Genomic DNA, 24960 nt, shown 5'->3' on the forward strand with positions numbered 1-24960 from the left:
ATGGGTTGTGATAGTTGCATAATGTTTTGCCTGTGTGAAAAGTAGTGAATGAAAAAGCATGATTGACTTGATTCCTAATGAAAGATTCTGAGAATGTAAGTCAGAAAAACTTGTATTTTTTGCTTATTAATGAAAATACAGCAGGATAAACAAGATAAATAAAATGAAACTTAAAGAGATTCATATATAGATATAAATTCACATATACTTTGTTTTTTTCTTTAACATGCTATAAATCAAAACAGATCTTACTAGTTTTATAGCCTAAAGACATCTTAGAAGTCAACAAACCAAATAGCACATTTTCTAAATCCAGTCTTAATATGTGGGATGTCATTTTCTTTTTATCTTCAGAAAATTTTTGTCTTGGGGGTGGAAATTGATATAGGAGAAAAAGAAAGACGTGAAAGAAAAAAGAGTGAAAGTAAATTAACTGCAGGAAGAGAAAGTACTAGGGCTGTATAAAAAAAATTAAAAGGTAGATTATTCTCTCAAGAATAAGGAAATAAGGAAAAAACATGAAAGCTGCTTGGAAAAGAATGAAAGGAATTTTGTTTCGGCATCTCACAGAAATGTGTGAAGTTATGCTAATGAGAAGTAACAAAAAGAATGGTTGATGGAGCAAGAAGCTGAAAGAGACTGTTGATGAGAAAAATACACATGAGAGAATGAAGGCTGAAAGTGTGAGAGTGTGAGATTTGCTGTATAATGTGCATAAAACAAAAATAGTTCCTGAGAATTGGATTAGAGCAAGTCTTGATTAAAATTAAAAGAGGATGGAAATTAAAAACGTTGATGGGAATTAAAAAAATAGTTTGCAGATGTATGGAAAAGGACTAAAAAAGGGATCCCCCAGCAAAGCTAATGGAATGGAATAAAAAATGAAATTATTTGGGATGAAACTGAAATGGGAAATCCAAAAAGAGATTGATAAAGAAGTGAAAGAAATATATATCCCAAGAATGAAATTGAAATAAATGCTGGAAAAACCTTAGGGTCCAAAAAAAGAATTTTTAAAAAATGCTCCAATGCTGCAACATTGCTATCTTTAAAAATAGCAATGTTGCAGATGTAGATGGCATAACTGGAAACATGTTAATATGTTGATATGATTTTGTGAGTTTTCTAGTATGTGTATGCATGTACACAAGTGTGTACATTTGTAACTGTTGATGGGAAGACTGAAGTGGTTCTTTTCCCTCTATAAAAAAAGAATGCAAAAACAATAACAACAGAGCAATTAGTTTGTTAAGTCTGCCTGGAAAGCCATTCGGCAGAATTTTGATTGACACTAAGTGAAATAAGTTCAGTGTGGCTTTGTGCCAGGCAAAGAGTGTGTGATTTGATTTTCAACAAGTCCTTGTTAAACATGAATGTGAGAAAGTAAGTTTATTGTATGTTGGCCAACTTAGAGAAAATAATATGCTAAGAGGAATTATGGAAGGTTTGATGTGACTATTTTGGTGTGAAATTTAAGGTTGGTTGCTGAAGCAACAAAAGCCGTATGTGATGATGAAAGCAAAGCAGGTGTGAGACTAAATTGTAAAGTTAATGAACAGTTCAGTGTAGAACAGGGAATGAGACAAGGATTTGTGATGTCCCCTTGTCTACATAGATGCACATCTGTATAGCTAATGTTGGAAGTGATTTGGAAGTTTGTATATACAAGTGATAACATGTTTCTTTTAGAAGAATCCAAATGATCTTCAGTGAACTTAAAAATGGATGATGGGGTGAACATTGTGGGTTTGCAAATTAATGTATCAAGACTGAAGTAGTTGTGTTTGATGGGGAAAATTGAGAGAACAATTGGAAATTATATGTATGTAGTGAAAAAACCAAAGCAGTTTCTTTGTGTGCCTTGGCAGAATATTTCTTAAAGAGGGAAATGTAGCTAAATCAATTTTAAGATGTGAAAAGGCTGGTTGAAAAGCAGTGGGTGTTCCATTGTCAATAAATAACTAAAAATGTGCTATGCTCTGTACGTGAGTTGGGCGTACCAAAAGAAACTTAAAAATATAAGTTGAATACAACAGGAATGGGTTGCTGAAGAAGCATGTGTGACATAACACAAAGGTGTAGGGTCAAGACTAAATGGGTTTTAAATGAATTTGGATTACAAATGTGATCGTGATCAATGAAATATGTAAAACTTATACAAGCCAGGCCAAAGCAATGATTGCTTACAAGAATAGAGTGCATAAAAAGACATAGTGAACAGTGATAGTTTAAACTTTCCTCCTCCTCCTCCCCCTCCTCCTCCTCCTCCTCCTCCTCCTCCTCCTCCTCCTCCTCAACACTTGGACTTACATACCAGTTCACAGTGCTTTACAGCCTTCTGTACACAATTTACAGAGTCAGCATATTGTTCCCAACAATCTGGGTCCTTGTTTTACCGACCTCAGAAGGATGGAAGGCTGAGTCAACTCCTCCTCTCCCTCCCCTCCCCCTCCCCTTTAAATGTCTTGTGGAAGCATAAAAGCACTATGTATGAGAAAATATCAAAACATTAAAAGCCACAAATGTACAACTGTCATGTATACCATTGTGCCTTCCATTAAAGCCTTTCTCCCACACCCCTTGTTGGCCCTCTAAAAAAAGAAAAGAAAATCAGAAGGTTATTATGCATGTTACTGTAATGTTGTTTTCTTTTATTGTAGGTGGTTCTTCCCACTTTTATTTTAGAGAAGCGCTCTTTGTTGGAAATGTATGCTGATTTCATGTCCCATCCAGATCTGTTCATTTCCATTTCCAATGGCACAAGTCCTGAGGAGAGGATGATCCGTTTTGTTGAGTATTATCTCACTTCCTTTCACGAAGGACGCAAAGGGGCAATTGCCAAAAAACCATACAATCCAATCATCGGGGAAACATTTCACTGTTCGTGGAAGATGGGGAAGAGCGATGTACTGAATGCCACTAATAGTAACTCTTCATCTCATTCTGCCTCCGAGCAAGTGCCTGTTTCAGAAGAGAGCCAGACTCAAGAAGAGTCAGACTCTTACACTGTCCGATTTGTCGCAGAACAAGTGTCTCATCATCCTCCGGTCTCAGGGTTCTATGCTGAATGTGTGGAGAGAAAGATGTGCGTTAACGCCCATGTTTGGACAAAAAGTAAATTCCTAGGCATGTCAATAGGCGTAACCATGGTTGGTGAAGGTAAGTGGGAAATGTTGCAGTGCTCCTTACGCTCTTTGGACAGTTGTGATCTACAGCTCTGGAGAGCTTCATTTTAGAAAGAATAGATTATTCATCGACCTGTGGTGTATTGCTCATCCTTTGACACAGCCTGTTCCAGTCTAATGACTTCCTAAAGTGTTGGATAACAGGCTGGTAATTATTGGTAGTCCTTGACTTAAGACCACAGTTGAGTCCAAAATTTCTGTTGCTAAGCAGGGCACTTGTTAAGTGAGTTTTGTCTCATTTTATGACCTTTTTGCCACACTTGTTAGGTGAATCATGCGGTCATTAAGTGAATCTGACTTCCCTCTTTGACTTTGCTAGTTGGAAGCCAGTTGGGAAGGTTACAGATGGTGAACACATGACTCCGGGACAGTGCAACGGTCATAAATACAAGCCAGTTGCCAAGCGTCCAAATATCGATCGCTTGATCATGGGGATGCTGCAACACGTGTGAAAACTGGCCATAAGTCACTTTTTAAGTGCTGTTGCAATTTCAATCAATAAAAAATGGCTGTACATCGAGGACTACCTATATGGGAGTTAAAGTTGGAAAGAGACCCAGGAGATAATCTAGCATGGTCTCTGCCTAGTATGGGAATAACACTGTAACATCCCTAACAAATGGCCATGCAGCTACTAGTTAAATACTTAAAGTGAAAGAAAGATCGCCACCTGTAAGGCAGTCTGTTGTTTAGTAACTCCTTGAAAGTTCTTCCTCATGACTAGTTGTAATCTGTTGCTGTGTAATTTATACTCATTATTCCTTTTCTATCTACCTGAAAGGCCCCTGAACAAATCTACAATGTCTTTTATGCGACAGCAATTCCTATACTTGAGTACTACTATTATGTCTCCTCACAGTCTTCCCTTCTCCAGAATAAACACATACAATACCTCAACCTCTTAAGTTTTTCCTTCCAGGCCCCTTGTCATCTCCGTTCCAATCCTCTGGACAGACCCTGGTTTGGCAAGGTCAATTCCTAAAATGCAGCACCAAGAACTGAACATGATGTTCCAGATGTGCTCTTAGCAATGTAGAATAGAGAAATGGTGTCCTCTCTTGATTAAATCCTTCTGTTGATGCAGTCTGGGACTAAATTTGCTTCCCCCGCCCCAGCTGTATCACACTATTGTTTGCTTGTAATCCACCACTTCCTGAACTCACACCTTTCATTTTTTCTTCCCATACGAAAGACTCTTCATTTTTTCTGTGTTGAAATTCACCTTCCTGGATTTTCTCATTGTTCTGGTTTATTAAAGCCCTTCTTATCTTAATACTGCCTTCTGCTATCCTTCCTCATTTTTACCTCACAGGATTTTTTTAATTTACTAATTTTTCCAAGGTATATATATATATGAGGGCCTAGAACAAAACTCTCTATAAAATTTCTCTTTTAGTGATGAATTCCACAGCTACGACAGTAATGAAAAAGTAACTTTACAATCAATCCTCTCATTTATGACCTTTGCAGGCCCATAAACCAAAGGAAAGCTGAAGTAAGATTATAAGCACAGGGGCATTTTTGCTTAGTGAGCATTTCACTTAACAGCATTGCAGATCTCATTTGTGGCTTCTCTCATTCTGCTAAATGAAAACTACTTGTAATCATTCCATCTTGACATGATTCCTTTTATATATTTTTGTGTGGGTATGATTGTTCTGAATCCAACTTATGCCAGTATCGTCCAGTCTGTATTTTGCCATATTTTCCACTCTGATCTCAAGGGAGGCTCTATTGAATTATTTGCTGAAATTGGGCCATAATGTCTACCTCATTCCTATAGTTAATTTAATTGTTTATTCTATCAAAAAGGGAGAGAGACTGGATTGAGTTGTCTCAAAATGCCGGACCCTGCCAAACAATGCATTTTGTTCTTGTCTGGGAGAAACCAGATTTTAAAAAAATGAAATATGAAACGCCTTGTAAGGGCAAACAAAGACAATTGCTCTGATAATTAATTGTAATAAAGGCTTCTCTATATCACAAAGGTGTTAGGAGAAATGTTTTGAGAGTTATAACAAGCATAATAGAGCTAGCATATAGGTTTTTGTTTTAGAAGCAAGATGACTTTTAGGTTTCATGATTGAAGAGATAATTAATGTTGCTTCAATCTCCACAGGTTTCCTAATTTCCATATGTGAATTTTTTTCTCCAATCAGGTGATCTGTTGTGTGTTTCATCCAGGTTTTTTTTCCTCCATTTTCTTCTGCTTGTACATTTCCATTTATGCCACATTTTAGGTCTGTAAACCCTTTTGGTGAATCTGTAACATTACATAAATAATTGGCTTTGATAGTTGATGCTTATCCAGCTCAAGTCTGCCAGTTTTGCTCCACATCTCATGTTTGTAATATGAAGCTATATGGCAATATTTATGACTTTTGTTTTTAATTAGTTTGTTTTTATCCTGTCTTTACTATCACCTCAGAAAAGCGTAAATTTAAGAGAGTGGGAATAATAGAAATCACTGCACAAAAAGCAAGTTGTTCCCCAGATGTACTGGATTACAGAGCTAATAATGTTAACCCACCATAATGGCTAAGAGCAGACCTCGGTGTTCTACGGCCCTTGTCCACTTCTGATCTCTTATGGCCTGTGGTCCACATCCAATCCTTTGGCTGTCCCTGTCTGGGTCACAGTAGTGGCCACGGCAGCCCTATTGGTTTGGCCCGCCACATCAGTCCCAGTTTCCCATGCAGCCTCTTGGGAAAATTATTTGCCCGCCCCTGGCTGAGAAGATTGTGGGGTTTGCTGTTCATCTTGGCACCAGGTTGAGGTGGCCTCACTTTGGAGCTTTCAAACTTTTTCCAGACTTGGAAACTGTTTTAAAAAAAAAAAAGTTCCCCAAACCTCTGGTCTAGAGGGGTGGAGTTTCTGAATGTTGGTGACCAGCTCCACTTCTTCTTCTGCATTTTAGTGATTAAAAGGAGGGGGAACCCTCCCTACAGGGGATTAAGCTTTTTCATAATTTTTTTCTTAATCACATGGAATCTATTCCTTCCAGAACCCGAACGTTTCATGGAATTCAGTTTGAAAAACCCGATTAAAAGTGATCTAATTTTTTTTGCATGGAAGAAAAAAAATCTATAAATGAATTGCTTAATTTATCCCTGTTGGATAAACTGCCCCAACCCTGTTTTTTCTCTCTCTTTACAATGAATATGTTCCCTCAAGTCAAGTTTATCTAGTGGTACAAAGATGAGATTATTTTTGTTTGCGGTCATTTAAGTAATCTTGCATTGCAAAACTGACTGGTAATACAGAATGAGAATGATAGCAAAATGCAGGATCTGCATAGAGGCCCAGCATGAACCTCTGCAACATCTTGGTGATGTAAGGACAGAAGACATGAGTTGCTTTTAGTTAATGTGGATTTCATATTTATTCTTTCCTCCCTCACAGGTACTTTAAGTCTTCTGGAACTTGGAGAGGAATACACGTTCTCCTTGCCTTGTGCATATGCTCGATCAATTTTGACAGTTCCCTGGGTAGAACTGGGAGGGAAAGTCAGTGTTAATTGTGCAAAAACGGGGTATTCTGCAAGTATTACGTTTCATACCAAGCCTTTCTATGGTGGCAAACTTCACCGGCAAGTATTCCTGTTGGCAGGATTTTTTTTTTAAAACTGTAGCACTGTGCAGTATTGTCAATAGATTATGTGTGTTTCTGAAATACTCTTGAAATGAGATACTAGAAATTATAGTACTTATGCCTCAATTCATCTTTTTGTTTATGCTGAAGATTTGGAAAATGCATCAAAGTAAGATTTTTGTGAAATACTTTTAAATTTAATTGCAAAGTATTCTTCAATGGCTTGACAAAATTCTACAAATTTTGTCAGAATTAAGTTCCAAGCAAAAACATCCAATAAATGCCCTTGCTTATCTTGTCTCTAAGGCTATAACTACCAAACATGTCTGGATAGGTATTTTCTTAGCTTTTTTAAAAAAAAGAGGAATAATGGTTTTTTTCAACCCTATTGGAAGAACCTTAATGTAGCATCTGGAGCATGTTCATTCAATACAGGTAATCCTCGACGAACAACAGTTCATTTAGTGACTGTTCAAAGTCACAACAGCACTGAAAAAAGTGACTTATGACCATGTTTCACTTTTACGACCATTGCACTATCCCCATGGTCAGGTGATCAAAATTCGGATGCTTGGCAACAAACAAAGTCAATGGGGATGCCCAATTCGCTTAACAACTGTGTTATTAACTTAACAGTTGCAGTGATTCACTCAACAACTGTGGCAAGAAAGATTGTAAAATGGGGCAAAACTCACTTAACAAATGTTCCATTTAGCAACAGAAATTTTAGGCACAATTGTGGTCATAAGTCGAGGACTGCCTGTAACTGGTTTCAGTAGTTTTAGGAATATTTGGAAATGTCTCTTCCCAGTCCTAGCCTGAAAATGCTACAGGTATCCCAAATTACATTCTGCCGTTTTCTGCAGAACCTGATTTTCTAGCAGCCCATGGCCTACCAAGACCGAATCAAGGTTTCTCAAGGGTATTGTGACAGGTTTGACAATTGCTGCACTCATCAGAGGCTTCTCCACATGCCAATGTTGCAGTCAAAGGAAGCTCTTCTTGGCAGTGGTGTCTTCATTTTGGAACATTTCCCCTAGCCACTGAAATAGTGAAATGTCTAGTAATATGCTTAGTATCCCTAGACACTTAGTGTATTACTTAGCAGCATAGAATTAGATTTAATAAGAAAACCAACCACTTGGTTTATTGTTGAACTATGCAAATATACTCACTGTTCCAGTGACTGATTCTCCAGAAATCTGTCTTTCAGAAGCAGATTGGTGTATGGTGTTCTGGATGTACGTTTGGTCCTAAGTCATTCTACAGTGACAGGATCATAGTTTGGGAGAAAAACAGAACATTCTAGAGGACACTGGGATGTTCCATACTCAGAATAAGTTTATTGAAATTAGACCCTTCCTTTGCAAGAAATCAAAATATTATAGCAGTTTCACAGCAGCATTTGGAAGTATGAGTATGTCTAGCTCACATTTTCCATAAGGCTTTGGTTTCTTTTTTTCTCTTAGCTATTTTGTTTGTCCTTAGATAGCCAACAGAGATGGAGAAAAAGTGTTTTTTTAAATACTGCTGTAATAGAGAGTGGTATTTTTCAGAACTTTCTCAGGCATTTTATATTCACTATACATTTCACAGGGAATACATTGCTAATGGCCGAAATGCTGCAACATGAATTGCTTCTTTGCTTAAATAACATTTTGTGATTTATTTCTGGCTGTGGTAGTATCATTTAAAATGATTTATACTAATTCACTGTATTATTTGAATAGTATAAGTTCTGTAGAACATTATATAAAATGAATTTAATTGATTGATACGGTAGGTAGAAAAGCAAGATTTCCTTGATCAGTGTATCAGGTTTTTTTAATCCATTCCAAATTTTACTGTCTATTAGAATGTATACTGAGTATAATATCTCTCTGTAAGAGGAATTTATAGCCTCAGCTAAACACTATACTCTAAGCAAAACTACTGTATTGGTGGTATATTAAACTGGGCAAAGAACCATCGTTATTTTATTCATTATATTTTTAACATTACTTGATATACCACATGTTTTAACAGTATATTTATTATCTTGTATTGGTGATTATTAATACTAAAACAATTTTATTTATTTTAAAATGCAAAATTCATTTTACATAAAGATCTGTGAACAAAATGCAAAAAGTGAACAGTTTTCATTAGCATCGGAAATGCAAGTTGTTTTTTTTTAATAGGGATGTAAAAAAGATTGCTGGCAGTGGCCATTTATAACTGTGCCAAGTTCTGCATTGCGTCTTGTTTATATAGTTGAGCAATATATCATTGTCATCTCCAGGTTATTTTTTATCATATCTTTTTTCCTGCTGCTTTCAGGGTCACGGGTGAGGTGAAGCACAATGCTACTAACACAGTGGTTTGTAAAGTACAAGGTGAATGGAATAGTATTCTTGAGTTCACTTACAGTAACGGAGAAACTAAATGTATGGATTTGTCAAAGTTATCTGTGACACGCAAAAGGGTGCGGCCAATAGAAAAGCAAGGGCCTTTTGAGTCCAGGTGAGAGAAACTGTTTTCGAAATTATCTCTTAAAATGGAACATAATTTCAGACGCCTATAGTATGTAGCTCAGACCATACGATTTCCCTCATTTTCAACTAAAGATCATTATTTGACATTCCAGCGTCTGTACATGTGTTTTGCATGTGTGTTACAACAGGCAAATTATGGCCTGCAAGTAGCTTCCTCCTCAGAATAGATTTGATTTTAGCCTATTGGTTCTGGGAGGAGGGGGTCAACCTTAGCTGCTTTTAAAGAATAAAACTGGAAGTAGTTCATTGTCCAGAGGCTTTTCATTCCCATTCATGAACTTAAAAACTTGAATCTCACCTTCTGAATAGGCTTGGAAAACTGGATCTGCTCCATACTGGGTTGTTACTGTTTTTCTGGTGATGTACCTTCCAGTGTCTAATTGGTTGGAGGAGCAAGATGCAGCTCTTCACCAAGAAAAAGCTGCTTACCCCTATCCCAGGATTGTTCATTAATGCAACTTGTTCATTCAGTGCCATGGTCTGTTTCCAGTTGTATCTAACTTGATATATAATGGCAATAATTTACTCATCTTTATCAAGTGTATCCAGTTGTTAAATATTCAGTTTTCTAAACTTTTTTTAAAAAAGCATATCCATATAGGAAATGCTGGGATGTCTTAAGTGAGTGATAATTTTATTCTAGTACACACTGAAATATAACCAATAGTTGGGCATTTCCTTGTGTCTTTCAATCCCCCTTTATGTAAATCAGAGAAGAATCATCCATTCTCTTAATTGAAAAACTAACCACAGATACAACTGCCACATGTGGCTCCCCAGTGACACCAGTTATTTTTGGAACATGGGGTTTGTGGTGATCTTGAAAAACAATGTTAAATTTGTCATTTTGGGTGGAGGCCTGGGGGGGGCATAGTTTCTTGGACATTGCAGGAGAACACTGGAAGAAATTACAGATGGGCTGCTTGTTTAGTGCTACTGTGAGATTGCAGGTGTTAGTTGGCTAAAACTTTAAAAGGTGACCTTCTAATCCAGTGTTTTCTCAACCTTGGCAACTTTAAGACATGCGGTAGACTTCAACTCGTAGAATTCCCCAGCCAGCATGCCTTAAAGTTGCCTAGGTTGAGAAACACTGTTCTAATCCTTTGCCTTATAATGATCGTTTGAGCTAAGATAGGTCTGAGGGGGATAGTTGTAAGATCAGGGGAGCCATTAGCAAAAAAACAAAGGATGAAGCAAGTATTCATTCTGGTTTAGAAGCTCTATTTTTAGACAACAAAGTGTTTCAATGAAGAAGGTGACAATACCAGTTTCCACCCCATGAGATGATAATAAGTGAATTATGAGAATGGGAAAGGGCTGAGTAAAATTTAAAGGGAAGTGAAGAGTAGATAACCCATAGTTTTAACCAAGAAGTAAGAAAAGCTTCTTTAGCAAGAGGGCATGGCAGGACCCGACTGAGAGGCAAAGCAGATCTGGGCAGCTGTTGGAAAGGAGTAACTTATTTTCAGCCTACTAATCATGCTATACTTGAGAACTGACATAGATTTTTTTGGTTCAAATACATTCATGATTCCAGCACCTGAAGGACAGTAAGGGCAGATTCCTGGAGTATTCAGTAGTTTTTGTCACCTCAATCCACCTTTTTACATTCATTCTGGTTATATTTGCATTTAGCAAAGGTGGCAAACAGCCTCAGCTTGCATTCCCTTCCTCCCTGTCAAATTCAGGAAACTCTGGCAATACGTGACGGAGTCCTTGAGGCAAGGGGACATTGAAAAGGCCACAGAGCATAAGAAAGCCCTTGAAGAACAGCAGCGAAATGAGGAGAGGCTCCGGATGGAGACAGGCACCCCTTGGCAGACGAAACACTTCGTTAAGGATGTAAGTAATGAAACATAAACAGAAGAGTGGAAAGGTGAACCTTCAAGCCCCAAATAGGGCCATTGCTGCATGCTTAGCTTTGAAATACCATGGAGGCCTCAAACACTGGTTCCCCTGTATGAGTTTCAAGGCCTGCAGCAGACATGAGGGTATCTTCCCAGGAGGGCATTTTCTCGTGCCTATTTTTTATTTTTTGGCATTGCACACAGTTGTTATCTAAACAGAAGAGCAATGCAAGATAAGTTCCTTCATCCATAGATATGAAATGAAACTCCTCAGCCAGTGCCCTGGCGGGCTTCTTCAGATATATTCAGGTCCCCTTACACACACTTTTTTCTCTCTGCTCTGGACATGTTTGCATGTGCAAAGGAAGCTGAGAAGAGATACGATGGCAGTGAGTGGGCTGCAAGCATTGGTCTCTCTTGTTCTGCTTCTATTCCTCTCCCCCCACCGCCCCAAATATATTTTTCCTAGCCCCAATACAGATTCACACCTCTTCTCTTCGTTTTACAAGTTTTCAGATGTAGCTTTGGTTCGACTTCTTTGTAGAATCATAAGAGTTGAAAGGGGGAGGTGGGGCAGTTCCATCAGCAATCCTCTGTCCAATGTAGGGATCTGTTTTAAAGGCTTGTGCTGAGAGATAGTTGGGCACATACTTCAGAGGGAAGCTTAGTAAGTTTTTCTGGCTCCTCCTGAACTGAAATCCACTTGTTACAAGGCTATTATTCCACTCTAGACATTAGAGAAGTGGTCATGGCTTTCCTCCAAGCAATCACACGTCAGGTGGTGAAGTGTGATCACCTCATCTGCCCCTTTTACCAAAGCTTATCATGGCCATGATTCTCCTAAGATCCAATCTTTGCTCACCTGGTCATTCTCGTAGCCCTTCCCTGTATTTTTTGCATAGTAGTACTAGAACAGAACACAGTATTTGGGGATGAGGTTTAAGCAATGTGGAATGTAGGATAACATGCTAAGAGTTCAGAGGGAGGTTTTGGTTGGTCTGGCCTGTTTACTTCAGCATTGGTTCTGTAAGTATTAACATTGATTATATATTTCAGGGGAAAGGATAAAAGTACACATTAATGTGATGAAGTTAAAAGTTGCTAAAAAGTTGCTAAAATTTTTACCTACTTCCTATGTCCACACAGCATGGACTACTTAAAATAAATCACAATTACTGACCTAATTCCTTGTCAAAAGTTAAGTTGACAAAATGCTCTTGCCTTCTCTTTATTTTTATTGTAAAACTGCTGTCTGATCTCAAGATTGTAGTATACTTCATCTGTCTCCTTTCTTTCACATTTATTCCCTGAATTGCTGGTTGAGATTACAGTGGCTAAGAGAGCTCATGGCTTGAATGGGATTTAACGTGGCAGCTATATTGACTTATAAAACAAGTGCTGGTATAATGTACTAGATAGGAAAATGTCTCAAAACTGGCACTACACTAGATTTCCTGCTGTGTTTTGAAGGTTCAGATAACCCATTAGCACTTTTAGATTGAATACAACCCATAGTTTTCTTCTGTGAGAATAAGGTCACAGTGTCCTGGGCTCCTGTAACCACTTTTTGTCTGTCTCCATTCATGTCCACCAGAGGGCAGACTTCCCTTTAAGTTTTAAACCATCCATTATGGCCTACAATGTCCAAGCTTGGTCTGCTGTGGCTTTCAGCTGTAGTGAGTGGGAATAATCAAGTTATAGTTTGGGATCTTATGGGTTAATGATATACAAAGTTACAGACTATTTGATGCTTAGGGCAATGTGTGTTTTCTGTTGGGTTAATGTGGAAACCATTCAGGTATTCAATCTGTTCTCTCTTTGCAGGGAGATGGCTGGGTTTATTATAACCCTCTCTGGAAAAGGATGGTTGCAGTACAAAATCATGAAGTGGACACTAACTAGACTTATTTCTTCATAATAATTCTTCTCTTTTGTCTAATCTGTACAACTTCCAAAATGCTGTATCTTGATTATGAGTCCTTTTGGATTTTTATACAATTGCACAAAATTAAATAAGCAGAAAAGAATAAAACTTTTAGGGCACTTTAAAGTTATAGGAAATCAAAAGGTAGGAAAAAGGACATTTCCGGCTATGTTTCTGCTCCCTCATTTAAAAACCAACCATCTTTATCTGGCACTCAACATTTTATTTGGACATTGTCTTTTTAAGCACACTCTGCAAAAACTGTGTTAAAAAAACCACCAAACCAACCAACTTAGATGCAGAGGCATTGAGAATTGGCTAGGCTATTTTGCTCCAATGGATATACATCCGGAATAAAACCAGAAAAGTGTTTTTAAAATCTGGGGTTCAGTTTGCACCCATATCTGAACTACTTTAGTGCTCCTGTAAAGAGAAGCCACTTTTTTTTGCTGCTTTGGATTACCTTTTGCTGAAAATCATGAAGAGGAAAACTTTTCATAGATCTGACCTTGGAATCAGTATTATGAGATGCCTGGATCAGAACTTGACACTAATTTTTAAAGTTGTTTCTTGGAGGGAAATGTGTGCATAGCTGTGGAAGAATGGGGGATTTGTGTAAGCTACATCATATTTAAAAAATTGTAGTGTAGATTAGAATTGTTAAGTAAGGGGTTTTTCCCCCCCTCCTGCCTGCAAAAAATAAAATAAAATAAAGTGGAAGAGGAAGATGGGGCAGAGGGTAAAATTCAGATCAATTTCCAGCTGATTTTTTCCCCCTATTTCCTTCGTGAGCTGTTTGTAATTGTTTTACGCTGTAAATACCATGAAAATATTTAGTCTCCTTATAAAAGAAGATTGAGACTTGATTTATGCAACTTTTTTTTCTTAAAAAAAAGTTGCTTTATATCTCTGCCCCTCTCTCTCCTCTTGCTCCTTGGGTCATCGGCCAAAGTGAGTGGGTGACCTGAGCTGTTCAGGTGAGTAATTTCCTTTCTGTTCTCTGTTCATGGTCAAACATTTTTATGTGCCCATCGAGTAGAGGGACCGTACCTTTAATTTTTCTATAGTACCCGAAGAGGCTTGCTTTTTTTGCTATGGGGGTGCATACAAAACCAAATGCAATCTGATATCAGGAACTCATGGTCAGGTAAATGTACCCCTTGTTTTTATATTACCAATATTTTATTGAAGTCCAAGAATTGCTGGCAATTAAGAATAGTACTGATTTATTGCTTTCATTCTTATTACTATGAGCTACCTTAATTTTTCTAAGAGTTGTGCCTTACTCTATTTCTTATGATGTAGTCTTCCAATCAGTGTATATACCATAGTCAACAAAAAACAAAACAGCCTCTCCCTTCCATCATGAAAATGTGTGCGTATGTGTGTTTGTCAAGTGCTTTTATTTTTCTTCCATACACAGGGATATATTAGTATATTTAACCACCCAAATGTGGTTAAATAACCACGCTTGTATTCCACAAAGACTAAAAAGAACTCAGAGGAATGAGCTGCCTACAGGTTGATATTTCCTGGTATTTCTTTTTTTCTTTTTGTTGTGAAATGCACTGAAACCTTACTGTGAGTTGTGTATGATACCATGTGTGATTAACGGGGAGGGACGGAAATAAAATGATCAAAAGGAACTTTTTGTTTTCTCTGCTTTAATAATAACGAAGTAATCTGATTGTACTTGGGGCTGCAGAGGGTGGATGCTAAGTTTCCTAATGGCTTTTAATTGCTGATAGTATCTCTCTTCTTCCTTCCATAGAAAAACTCACATGCCAGTTTATAGTGACTCTAGATAATTGAGATCTTGCAAGCAAGGGTTCAGCTTCCAGGATCTTTAGAGTTCTGTTGAGTAAAAATGTACTTGGAATGTGTGAACATTCAATGAGAGGTGCCAATCAATGGGGAAAAATGTCAAGACAGTTCATAATTTTAAACAAATTTATCCCAAAATAAGTTTCAACAGAACTTCATTTTGGTTACGATACACATTGCAGACAGTCACATATATGCAAATAACTGAAACTTATGCATGTAGAAAGTTTTATGATGTAATCCAATTGTAACTCAAGCTTTATATCAGGACGGGTCCAGTGGATGCCTTAAATTCAAGAGGAGAACTAAGGAACTTGGATGAGAAGGATGTTTGTGCTGAACTTCTATTTTGGGGTCCACATGAATTGGCTTGAAATTGAAATTTTGTTTATGCTTCTTAAATATAGAAGAAGAAGAAAAAAGAAAGCACAAGCGATTCACATTTTCTTCAGTTAAAATATGGACTGTGGCTGTAATGGAGAAAAGATTGTTTCTAAGCAAAATTCACAATAAGTTACTTCAGGATTGAGCTAGCAGATTTAGATTTTGGATTCACATTGGTTAACAGATTTTTTAAAATGATATAACTGAATAGTTCACAGCAAAGACATTGGGTTAACACATTCCAAGAAGTGATTTCTCAACCATTCCTTAAACCCATAATGGCATGGTTCCCACATATGTAAGTCATAAATCATGACTTATTAGCTGTGATAGCAGTTTTTACATGTCACTAATATGTGATGGCGGATTTTACATGTTACATTTAAATCAAAGCCAAACTGTAATCTGCCTTTGTGCATTATCTGAATCTGTATTAAAACTAGGAAATCTCTGAAAAGAATTTGTTTTTTAAAAAATAAGAAAGCTCAGTTTTTATCCAGTTAACTTCTTTAAAAAAGTATTCTTTAGAAAAAAAGATAGATGGGTCAATATTTAGTCCATCTGGTAGAATTAATATTTCAGAAGAAAAATGTTTTAAGTGCAAAAAAACAAATGCCTTGTGTATTAAGGTATCTGCTTTAGCATCAAGTGGTTTTTATTCACACAGCAAGGTTTATCTATACTGTAGCCCTTATAGTACCACTTCCCATTTTGCTGATGTGAAATCAGCAGAGCATTCATTCTTGGGAGTCCTGTTGCATTTCACTGTACATTTTTAAAAAGTATTAAATGATTAATATTCTGTGAATCCTTAATATAATCTTAATATAAATGGGTCTTACACATTTTTTTTAATCTGTCCAGGAAACTAAACGATGGGGCTGATGATATATTTCTTGGAAGACATGCCCTATTGGTGGTTCTGTCCTGCTTTTATTTCTCTAGTTATTGGATGTTCCTGTCATTATTTTGGTTCTCATCTCTTGAACAATCCATTTTGTTTGCTTCATTGTCGATGCTGTTGTTGTTGAGAATGTCATCACAATCTGTTTGTTCCATCAAGTTGAATCTCTCTGCGACACAATGGGCTGTAAGCCTAGCTTCGGGATCATGATCCCAGCATTCTGTGATGGTGTCGCAGAGAAAATGCATTCCCTGAAATGAACAAAAAAGGAAATTATTGTGTAACTTCCATTCTAAAGCAAATCGTGCTGTAAATACATAAAAATAAGATTCCTAGAGCTAACACTTTTACTGGAAATTTCATGCTGGTAAATTTGTAATATTTAGACATTCTAATTTCATAAATGGTAATTTTGTGACTAGGATTTATTTCCTTGGTTGTACCATAAATGGTGGGATGAGGATTCAGTGCAAATACAATAGCACCCATGCTTAATTGTTGCCAAGAGACATCTCTTCCATTGTCAACCTCTCTCCAGTCCTTTCTCTAATGTAAGTTTGATAAAACTGTTAACACTCAACCATTCTTTTAATCTTAGTTCCACAATTAAAGCTACAATTGAGTTGAAAATGCCATATTTTCTTGAGACAAATCTTAACAATACAAACAATCCCTTAAATATCAACCATCCCACCTTGACAATGACAGATCCTCATGCCATGGTCTCCATCTTATCCCCCCAACTTCCTGCTAAGGCATCCTAAAACGGTCTTCGTTTATTCTGGGTTGGAAATGATGCTTTCTTTCTCCAAATGCAAAATTTCTCATATAGATTATCTGGGGTGCTTCATTGACTGGTTTGGAGATGACGCCTCCAGGACCATGATCTACACAGGTCCATCTGAACTCATATTTTTCAGTGCAGGTTCTTTGGTTCCTGGATGCTGTAGGAGTCAAGGCTAAGTGGGAAGCACATGAAAGTGGCTATCTGAATGTAGAGGGCAGAAGAAATGACCACCAAGAATACAAGAAATAGCCCCTACCAAGGCAACTGTCAGATAAATGGAGCTTGAGCCCAGATCAAGAAAATAATTTGAGAAAACATCACTCAAAGGCGGGGGGGGGGGGGTGAAGCACATTCAGGCTTACAAGTTTTTGTTATTGTAATTGCTACAATAAAAGTAGTGCTGACCTATCTATTTTTTAGTTTGGTCTCCTTTGTAAAACTGAAATGGACCTGGAGCCCCAGCTGAAATCAGTCTTTGAAAGCCTTCACCATCTATCTATGTAATCACACTTGCACGTGTGCTGCATGTGCATAGATTCAAAAGCCACACTTCAGAAGTGACGAAGCAAGGCAGAGCACACAAAGACATTAAGCAAATTAATTATAACCTATACATTATTTTGTGCTTTCGAATCCATGTGGACTCCTAGTAACTGACTGGACTAGTCCCTGCAATTTTCTTGCCAAGATTTCGTGCCTAAAGTGGGGCTAGAAATGAAAGTCTTCCAAGTTTATAACCTGATGCCCTAACCATTGTGTGCCTCTGTAAAATAATCTGCCTGATAAAATCACATGCATATATCAACTGTTCTCCCTCTAACACACAAAACAGGCTTTCACTCTGCTTCCTCCTCCTAATAGTAGTAGAAAGCATGAAAATGGAAAAGGGTGGTTGCACTGAGAAGGGAAGAAAAAAGTAGCGAAAGTGGACAGAGATGAAGTAAGGGACACTTATGTATTAGCAAAAATTTAAAATTCAGCAGGCAAATAGCTGATGAAGCAGAAAGGCGAATCTTTAAAGGCATCCAAACGTTAATTCGTAGGTGCCTGGGGGCTTCCTTTGCGTTTCAAATCTTTGGTTGCCTGAAGGGACTCTACTAGTTCCTACTGGGGGGCGGGGCGGGAAGTGATGGAAAGAGAAGATTGTTTTGAAAGAACAGAAAAATTAAAAAACGAAATAACTACCAGTAACTGTTCCCCACAGAATTCTGCACTCCAGCTTTAAAAAAGAAGTCTGTACTAATAGCTAATTTTAGGATAGAATTTTTACAAAACATTTAGCCCAGATGATGAAATGATATGGATTATTTTATTCCTGCAGTTACATATCAGAATCAGAGAATGGTAGCAAAGGTGTCTCTTAATCAGTTATTAGAAGCAAGGCAAGTTTTCCATTTTCTTCCCTTTTAAACTGTACTTCTTTATTTTGCTTGCTGAACACAGACTCAAACTATCCTAAGTTCCTGCCAAAGACAATAGCCGCATATTCAACCTTCCCACTGTGATGTCCGGCCAACTTACCCATATCCTACTATCAGGATAGACAGTGTTTTTCCCACTTGGATTATACCCAGGTTGAACATTGCAGATACAATGCATTCAAACAGTATTCAGACCCTCTTCACTTTTGTCAATTTTGTTATACTGCAAGTCGATTCTATAATTGTTGAAAATCTTTTTTTCTCTCATTAATCTACACTGAGTACACCAGTGAAAACAAGTTTAGAAATGTCTAAATTTATTAAAAAAACAAAAACAAATATCACAATGGCATATTTCTGGTTTTTCTTTTTTCTTTTGGGGGGTACTATGTATAGATTAATGAGAAAAGGAATTTCAACAACTGTAGGATCAGTATAACAAAATTGACAAAAGTGAAGGGAGTCTTGAAGACTTTCTGAATGCATAGTAGGAATCCACTAAATCTGATGCTGCCATTTTTGTAAGCGTTAATACTGTATTTTATTTGTAAGTTAAGGTGCCCCAGATGACAGATTCCAGATGATTGTTAAAAAACAGAACCTGCTTGCAGCTTTTATCATTTCATGTTTTAAAATAATGTTAGCATAACTTCAGATAAGCTGAAACAAAGGCTACGCACATTTACTGAAGTATCATTTTGCAATGTCCAAAATTCCCTATTTTGTTCCTTTGGACAGTCAAATTAAGGGTTATTTCCTGACAACACAATTTCATCCAGTATTGCATTTGGTGCATCTATTGAAACTGAAAGATGTACAGTGGATTCCATTAACTTCAACTGAAAATGGGTGTTCTGAATGCCCACCTGGGTTTTAAAACATTGAGCCCAGAGGGTAGTAGATATAAACCTTTTTTCCCTCTACAAGTAGAAAAATAGCTATAAAAAGTGAGTATTCAAAAAAATGGAATATCCTCTTAGGGTTTTCTAAATGTTTCAGTTCTCCCATCTTGTCTCAAATTCTTGCAAAATTTGTTTTTCACTTGGATTCAGTTGCCTTGCAGCACCTGAAATACCAGCCCTTCCCAAAAAGACACCCACCAACAGCTCTACCCATAGCATGGAGGACAGTCAACTATGGAAGGTTGGAAAAACTATTGCAGTGTCCAACCAATCAGCTGTTCTTCAAAGAGATAGGTGCAGTTAAACCTGGTGAACTATTACTTAACAAATTACCATAAATTCCTAAGGCTATAGACTGGATTGGGAAGTTAAAAAAATATTGGAGGAAGATAATAAAATACTTCTGTATTAGTGCCAAGCTTAAGGATAAGACTTAATTTTTATTTTTAAAAGATAAATACATCACTTGCCTTAGCTCGATATATATATGTATCAAAATTTAAGCCGAAAACACCAGCCTGAAGATGGTGAATGAGACCTCGATGGGAAAAGACACGAATACAACAAGACCAGCATATATACATTGGATAATTATTTCATTGCCCAACTTGATGCAGATATTTCAACAATTTGGTAAATATTCAGGTTATAAATTAATTAGAAAAATTAATTTACTGTATTTTTCGGAGAATAAGATGCTCCGGAGTTTAAGACGTGCTTTAGTTTTGGGGGAGGAAAATAAGAAGAAAAAACATTCTGCCTCTGTCTACCAGCATCAATGGTATTCAGCTGACACATGATAACAAGGTCAGCCAATGAATAGGCATAGCAACTAAGTCAGCCAATGAGGGCTATTTGGACTCTGAAATTTGCTGTGTGAGCACCAAGGAGACCGGAAGGAGCCTGGCTTAGCAGAGAATTGAAAGTGAAACTGCTTGCGTTTTGCTTGTATTTACTGCTACCTTGGAAAACCTGTTTTTGGTAATGTAATGTATATTATTATTATTTTCAATCCTGCTGAATCAGTTACTTGTGTGTGCTTTCTGAATGTGATTACTGCTGCAAATTCTGACCAGCCAGGTCAGCTTCAGCACTTATTGCAGCCTGATTCAGCACAACTGATTGGCCGTGGATCGGACTGCCTGATTGCCCCCAATCAGCTATTCCAGGCTTCAGGGATTGCCACAGACCATTGCTGCCTCCATGGCTTGCATTTTTGGCCTCTGGTGGTGGTGGGGGCTATATTTGGTGCATAAGATGCACCCACATTTTCACTCTCTCTTTTGGGGGGGGAAGGTGCGTCTTATACTCTGAAAAATACGTTAGTTTCTTTGCTATGTGATAGATCACTGTAAGATGTTGGCTTTTGCTTTCTGTACAGACTATATTAAATAATTAGGATCACATATCGCAAAAACATTTCAAAACAAATGGAAAGTAATATGGTTAATGTTATAGATAAGATTGATATGGCTATTAATAGATGGATTAAAATTCCATCAAACCGGTGGGCCAAGACTGAGGTTATTAAAATTAATGTTACTCCAAGCAGATTTATATTTTAAGAGAGATTTTCTTTCTTTTGAAAGAAAAATTAAACAAATTGGTTCTATGATGCATTGCTTGTTTCTGCTGGCATTGGAATGGCTGCTGTATTGAAGGGAAAGGAAAAAGGCACCAAAAAAGCTCTTTGATAGTTAAATCAGATTGCCTTTGGAAAGAATTAACTATGAGTAATATAATCTCAAAGTAATTAATCATATAATTACTTTGTAATTAATTATACAGTTATAAATAATTATAACTAATTATTTTAGTTATAAAATAATTGATCTTCTTAGTTACAAGAAGGTGGACATTCAACCAAAGAAAGGATTCTACCGGCGGACTCCCCATTACTATCTTTTAATAATTCTATCAAAATTAGCAATACAGACATCACATTGGTCTGGAATAGCTTGAGAACTCACCTGGTGGGCCAACCAGTTAGTTGGTATCTCTGGTCGTTCTCGACCATAAAGCACAATATCTCTCATAACTTCCATACAAGGCCGTTCCCGGACCTTTGATCCGAAGGGTGGTTCGTAATTCTTCACCTCTACAATAGTGGAAGAAATCACAAATATGGCATTGCTGCAAATCAAATACAGGGAGGGAAAGCCTTGCATGCTTATTTCCTGTGTGCTTATTGGTTCAATGTTTAGATGCTACCAAGCGGCTGCAAATAAATCAACCAATTAAATATGTGGGCTTTGCCACCTGCATAGCTAAGTCCATGTTCCTGCTGGTTTCTTCCTATAACCGGGTAGAATATGTGCAGCTGGATTCAGGAAGCAATGATTTGTCCTCGGAGGAAGAAACTTGTACCTGCTTCTCAGAAAAAGGAGGTAGGGGTCAGTGGTGGGTTCAGGCAGCTGCTTCATGCGCGCTGCATGCACATGCGCAGTACAATGAAAATTGCTCTGTGCATGCGCCAAAGCCAAAAACAAGATGGGAGAACCAGTTCAGGGGTGTGGCAGGCCTGGGTCACTGCCGGTTCCAGCGACCCACGCCGCCAAGCTACTACCGGTTCGGCCGAACCGGTCTAAACCGGTAGTTACCCACCACTGGTGGGGATGCCCTCTCCTGAAGATTCCATGTCTTGATAGCGGCTTATTTGGCAACTTTATTCTTGTCTGAAATTTTCTCTTTTAGAGGAAGTTTGTTGAGAAAGTGGTAGGCACTCTATTAACAGATTAACAGAGTTGGAAGGGACCTTGGAGATCTTCTAGTCCTGCCCCTGCTCATGCAGGAAACCCTATATACCATTTATAAAGGTATCTAGAGGAAAGGAATTGTTTAGGTCTCCCTTAGTCGGGATTCAGGCCTAATCATGGAACAGAAACAAAATTTGTCACTTTAGTAGGTGTCCTTCATCAGGACTCAGATCAGTGATGGCAAACCTTTTAGACACCAACTGCCCAAACAGTGCGCGCATGCCCAAACTGCAAGGTGGGCTCACACACATGTGTGTACATGCACACATATGTGCACATGCTCGAGAGAGACCCGAAAACCAGCTGACCAGTGGGAGGTGAGGCATCCCAACACGAGCAGCTCTGCATGAGGTGAGATCTTTTTCTTTTGTAAGCTTCTGTTTCGTTGTTTGCAGGGAAACTTGTGTTTCCCTGCAAACAACGGCAAGAAACACCATGCGGAAACGCGATGGACCTGAGTTTGGGTGATGGTGCGCATGGCCACGGAGAGGGCTCTGCAGGCCACCTCTGGAATATTCCTCATACGCTGTGAATTTAGATTTATAACGACTTTTGAGACTAAGAGGCATGTAAAGTGAGTTGATATCTCCAGGGCTTTTTTATAACAAGTGAGAGCCTAGAACAGTGATGGCAAACCTTTTCAGCACTGAGTACCCAAACATGAATGTGTGCATGTGCACGCACACTTCGGAAACCCAAAGAACAGGTAGCCACCATGAATGTGCATGCTGAAAACCATAAGAGCACCCAGCGACTGTGTGCGTGCCCACAGGTTTGCCATCACAGACTTAGATAATAGGAATACATCCTTCTCAGTACACCTTTTTGCAGTTTTTGCTGTCATGGTATCCTTCTGGACCACCTGCAAGGATGGAGAATAGGAGGCATTATCACATAGTTTTTAGTCTCCCATGAATAGTCATGGGAGATAAATAGTGGAATCCTTGACCACAGACCGATAAACTTGGTCTTCGTTCCTATATTATTTAACATATATTGTATATGACAATTGCTGGGTGAAGTATAATCTGCTGGTGATGGTTGATTCACAGACTGAGAAGGATTCAGAAATTTTTGATAAACAGCCTGCTCCTTTATCGGGGAAATGAACTGCATATCACCATTTCACAGGATCACATTTAGAAACAGCCTAAAAATATCTCTATCCAAATGTATTTTCGAATTCTGAAATGTGATTCTAATTTAGAAATAGTTCAGTTGCTGAAATTCATTTAATAATCCTATCCATTGTGTCTCAATAAATCTTGCTAAAGAAGTCAAATATTGCTTGGAACAATTACTTGTGATTCAGACAGCTGCCAACAAGCCAAAAAAGGCATTTGATTGTAAATCAGCAGGATACCGCAGCACCTTGAACTGGTGATGTTGTAGAAGTCTTGAACTACAGTCTGGAATCTATCTTCCTTCCTTCCTTCCTTCCTTCCTTCCTTCCTTCCTTCCTTCCTTCCTTCTGTCCTTCCTTCTTTTCCCCACATCTGATCGAATATTTCCAATTGTAAGCATTTTGGCAATTAGTAAGAGAGTATTATTGTTCCTACAAAATAATTATTATTCATTCACTTTTGTTGAGATCATTTAAACAATACATCATTTAGTATTGTTTGATCCTCTTGACTGTTTCTCCAAGCTTAATGAGTCTTAAGACTAATATATGTCAGCGAAGATAATTCTGAGCTCTACTAAAGTGGAGAACAATTTTCATATAATGTAATGGTAACAATTATTTCATAGTAGGTAAGTAGTGTGATCCCATATGAATTGCATGAAAATGCATTGCAATGAGCCAGATCACCCAGTCATTACTCTAATGTTGATTTGATGGTTCTTGGATGTAGGTGACTTTTCAATTTAATGGCCAGATATACACGCACGCGCGCGCTCACACACACACACACACACACACATTTATTTATGGTCACAGACCAAAACACTACAAAAGAGACATAAGAGAATTGATCATAACATCATAGCAATCAGTCACCAAAAGCTTAACTAAGGGAAGTTACAGTGTTCTCCTCTAATTTGGAAATCTGAGAGGTGATGTATGAGGAGACATCTCCAAGGCAATATACAAACAAATTACAGCCATTAGGTCTAGAAGCAGTGACGTGCGGTGAGGTTTATGGCTGGTGAGGCACTGACGCAGGGGTTTCAATTTTTTTTAGACTTGTGGACTTCAACTCCCAGAATTCCACAGCCAGGCATGCTCAGTTCCGATTTAAAGCGACAGCATTTGTTTTTCTCCTTTACGAAAAAGTTTTCCATCATTCTTTTTCTTCTCCCTCCACCTTCTTCCTCCCTCTCTCCCTCCCTCCCCCCTCTCTCAAACAGACAGAGAAGTTGGATCCCTCTCTCACTCACCCAGTCTCAAACAAACACAAACACATAAGTTGGATTGGATATATTTTCCAATGGCTTGAAAGCAGCTCCTCTGCCATACCCCACCCCCATTCCCCTGCTGCCTTCCGATTCGAGCCTTTGATTGCAGGTGGAGCCACGTCGCCTTTTCAAACTTGTAATCAGTGAAGCTGGGCTTATATACTCTTATCCAGGTGTGTGTGTGTGTGTGTGTTTGTGTGTAAAGGCAAAGTAGCTCTGCATTCAATCACATGCCTTTTCCAGCTGTTTCAGAGAGGATTTCAACTCTGCTCTTGCCTGCCATCATGAAAAGAAAAAAAATGTAAAAGGAAAAAGACAAGAGCTGAAGGCTGAGCTAGTTGCTGACAGAGTCACCGTGTGGATGACTCTGCTTAACTGTTTAAAAAAGCCTCTAAAAAAACACCCTCTACAGGAGGCAGGAGAACGATGTGCCTCATTACGTCAGGAATTTTTCGGCTTTTAACCCTTGCTTAGCTCTGCTCAAGTGATCATAAAGTCAGA

At 38.1% G+C, this 24960-nt stretch overlaps 2 protein-coding genes across 5 annotated transcripts in view; one reads left to right on the forward strand and one right to left on the reverse strand.

The window, feature by feature from the left end:
- The window catches only part of OSBPL11 (oxysterol binding protein like 11), a 66923-nt gene extending 52196 nt beyond the window's left edge, over positions 1 to 14727 (forward strand). For all 4 annotated transcript variants that reach the window (XM_014053715.2, XM_087711616.1, XM_014053716.2 and 1 more), the window contains 5 exons: positions 2661 to 3159; positions 6588 to 6774; positions 9096 to 9278; positions 10999 to 11152; positions 12982 to 14727. In XM_014053715.2, the coding sequence (XP_013909190.2) occupies positions 2661 to 3159; positions 6588 to 6774; positions 9096 to 9278; positions 10999 to 11152; positions 12982 to 13059 (1101 nt within the window). In that variant the 3' untranslated portion in view covers positions 13060 to 14727. The remainder of the gene's footprint in view (positions 1 to 2660; positions 3160 to 6587; positions 6775 to 9095; positions 9279 to 10998; positions 11153 to 12981) is intronic.
- Positions 14728 to 15017: 290 nt separating this feature from the next.
- The window catches only part of LOC106543204 (TGF-beta receptor type-2), a 52431-nt gene continuing 42488 nt past the window's right edge, over positions 15018 to 24960 (reverse strand). Inside the window, exons 6-7 of the mRNA XM_087711624.1 lie at positions 21274 to 21401; positions 15018 to 16444 (exon numbers count right to left, since the gene is read on the reverse strand). Coding sequence (XP_087567750.1) covers positions 16235 to 16444; positions 21274 to 21401 — 338 coding nt within the window. The 3' untranslated portion in view covers positions 15018 to 16234. The remainder of the gene's footprint in view (positions 16445 to 21273; positions 21402 to 24960) is intronic.

The sequence above is a fragment of the Thamnophis sirtalis genome, unplaced genomic scaffold (genome assembly GCF_051295495.1).
Source record: "Thamnophis sirtalis isolate CommonGarterSnake01/CBP01778 unplaced genomic scaffold, rThaSir2_p1.2 scaffold_1, whole genome shotgun sequence".
NCBI lineage: Eukaryota > Metazoa > Chordata > Lepidosauria > Squamata > Natricidae > Thamnophis > Thamnophis sirtalis.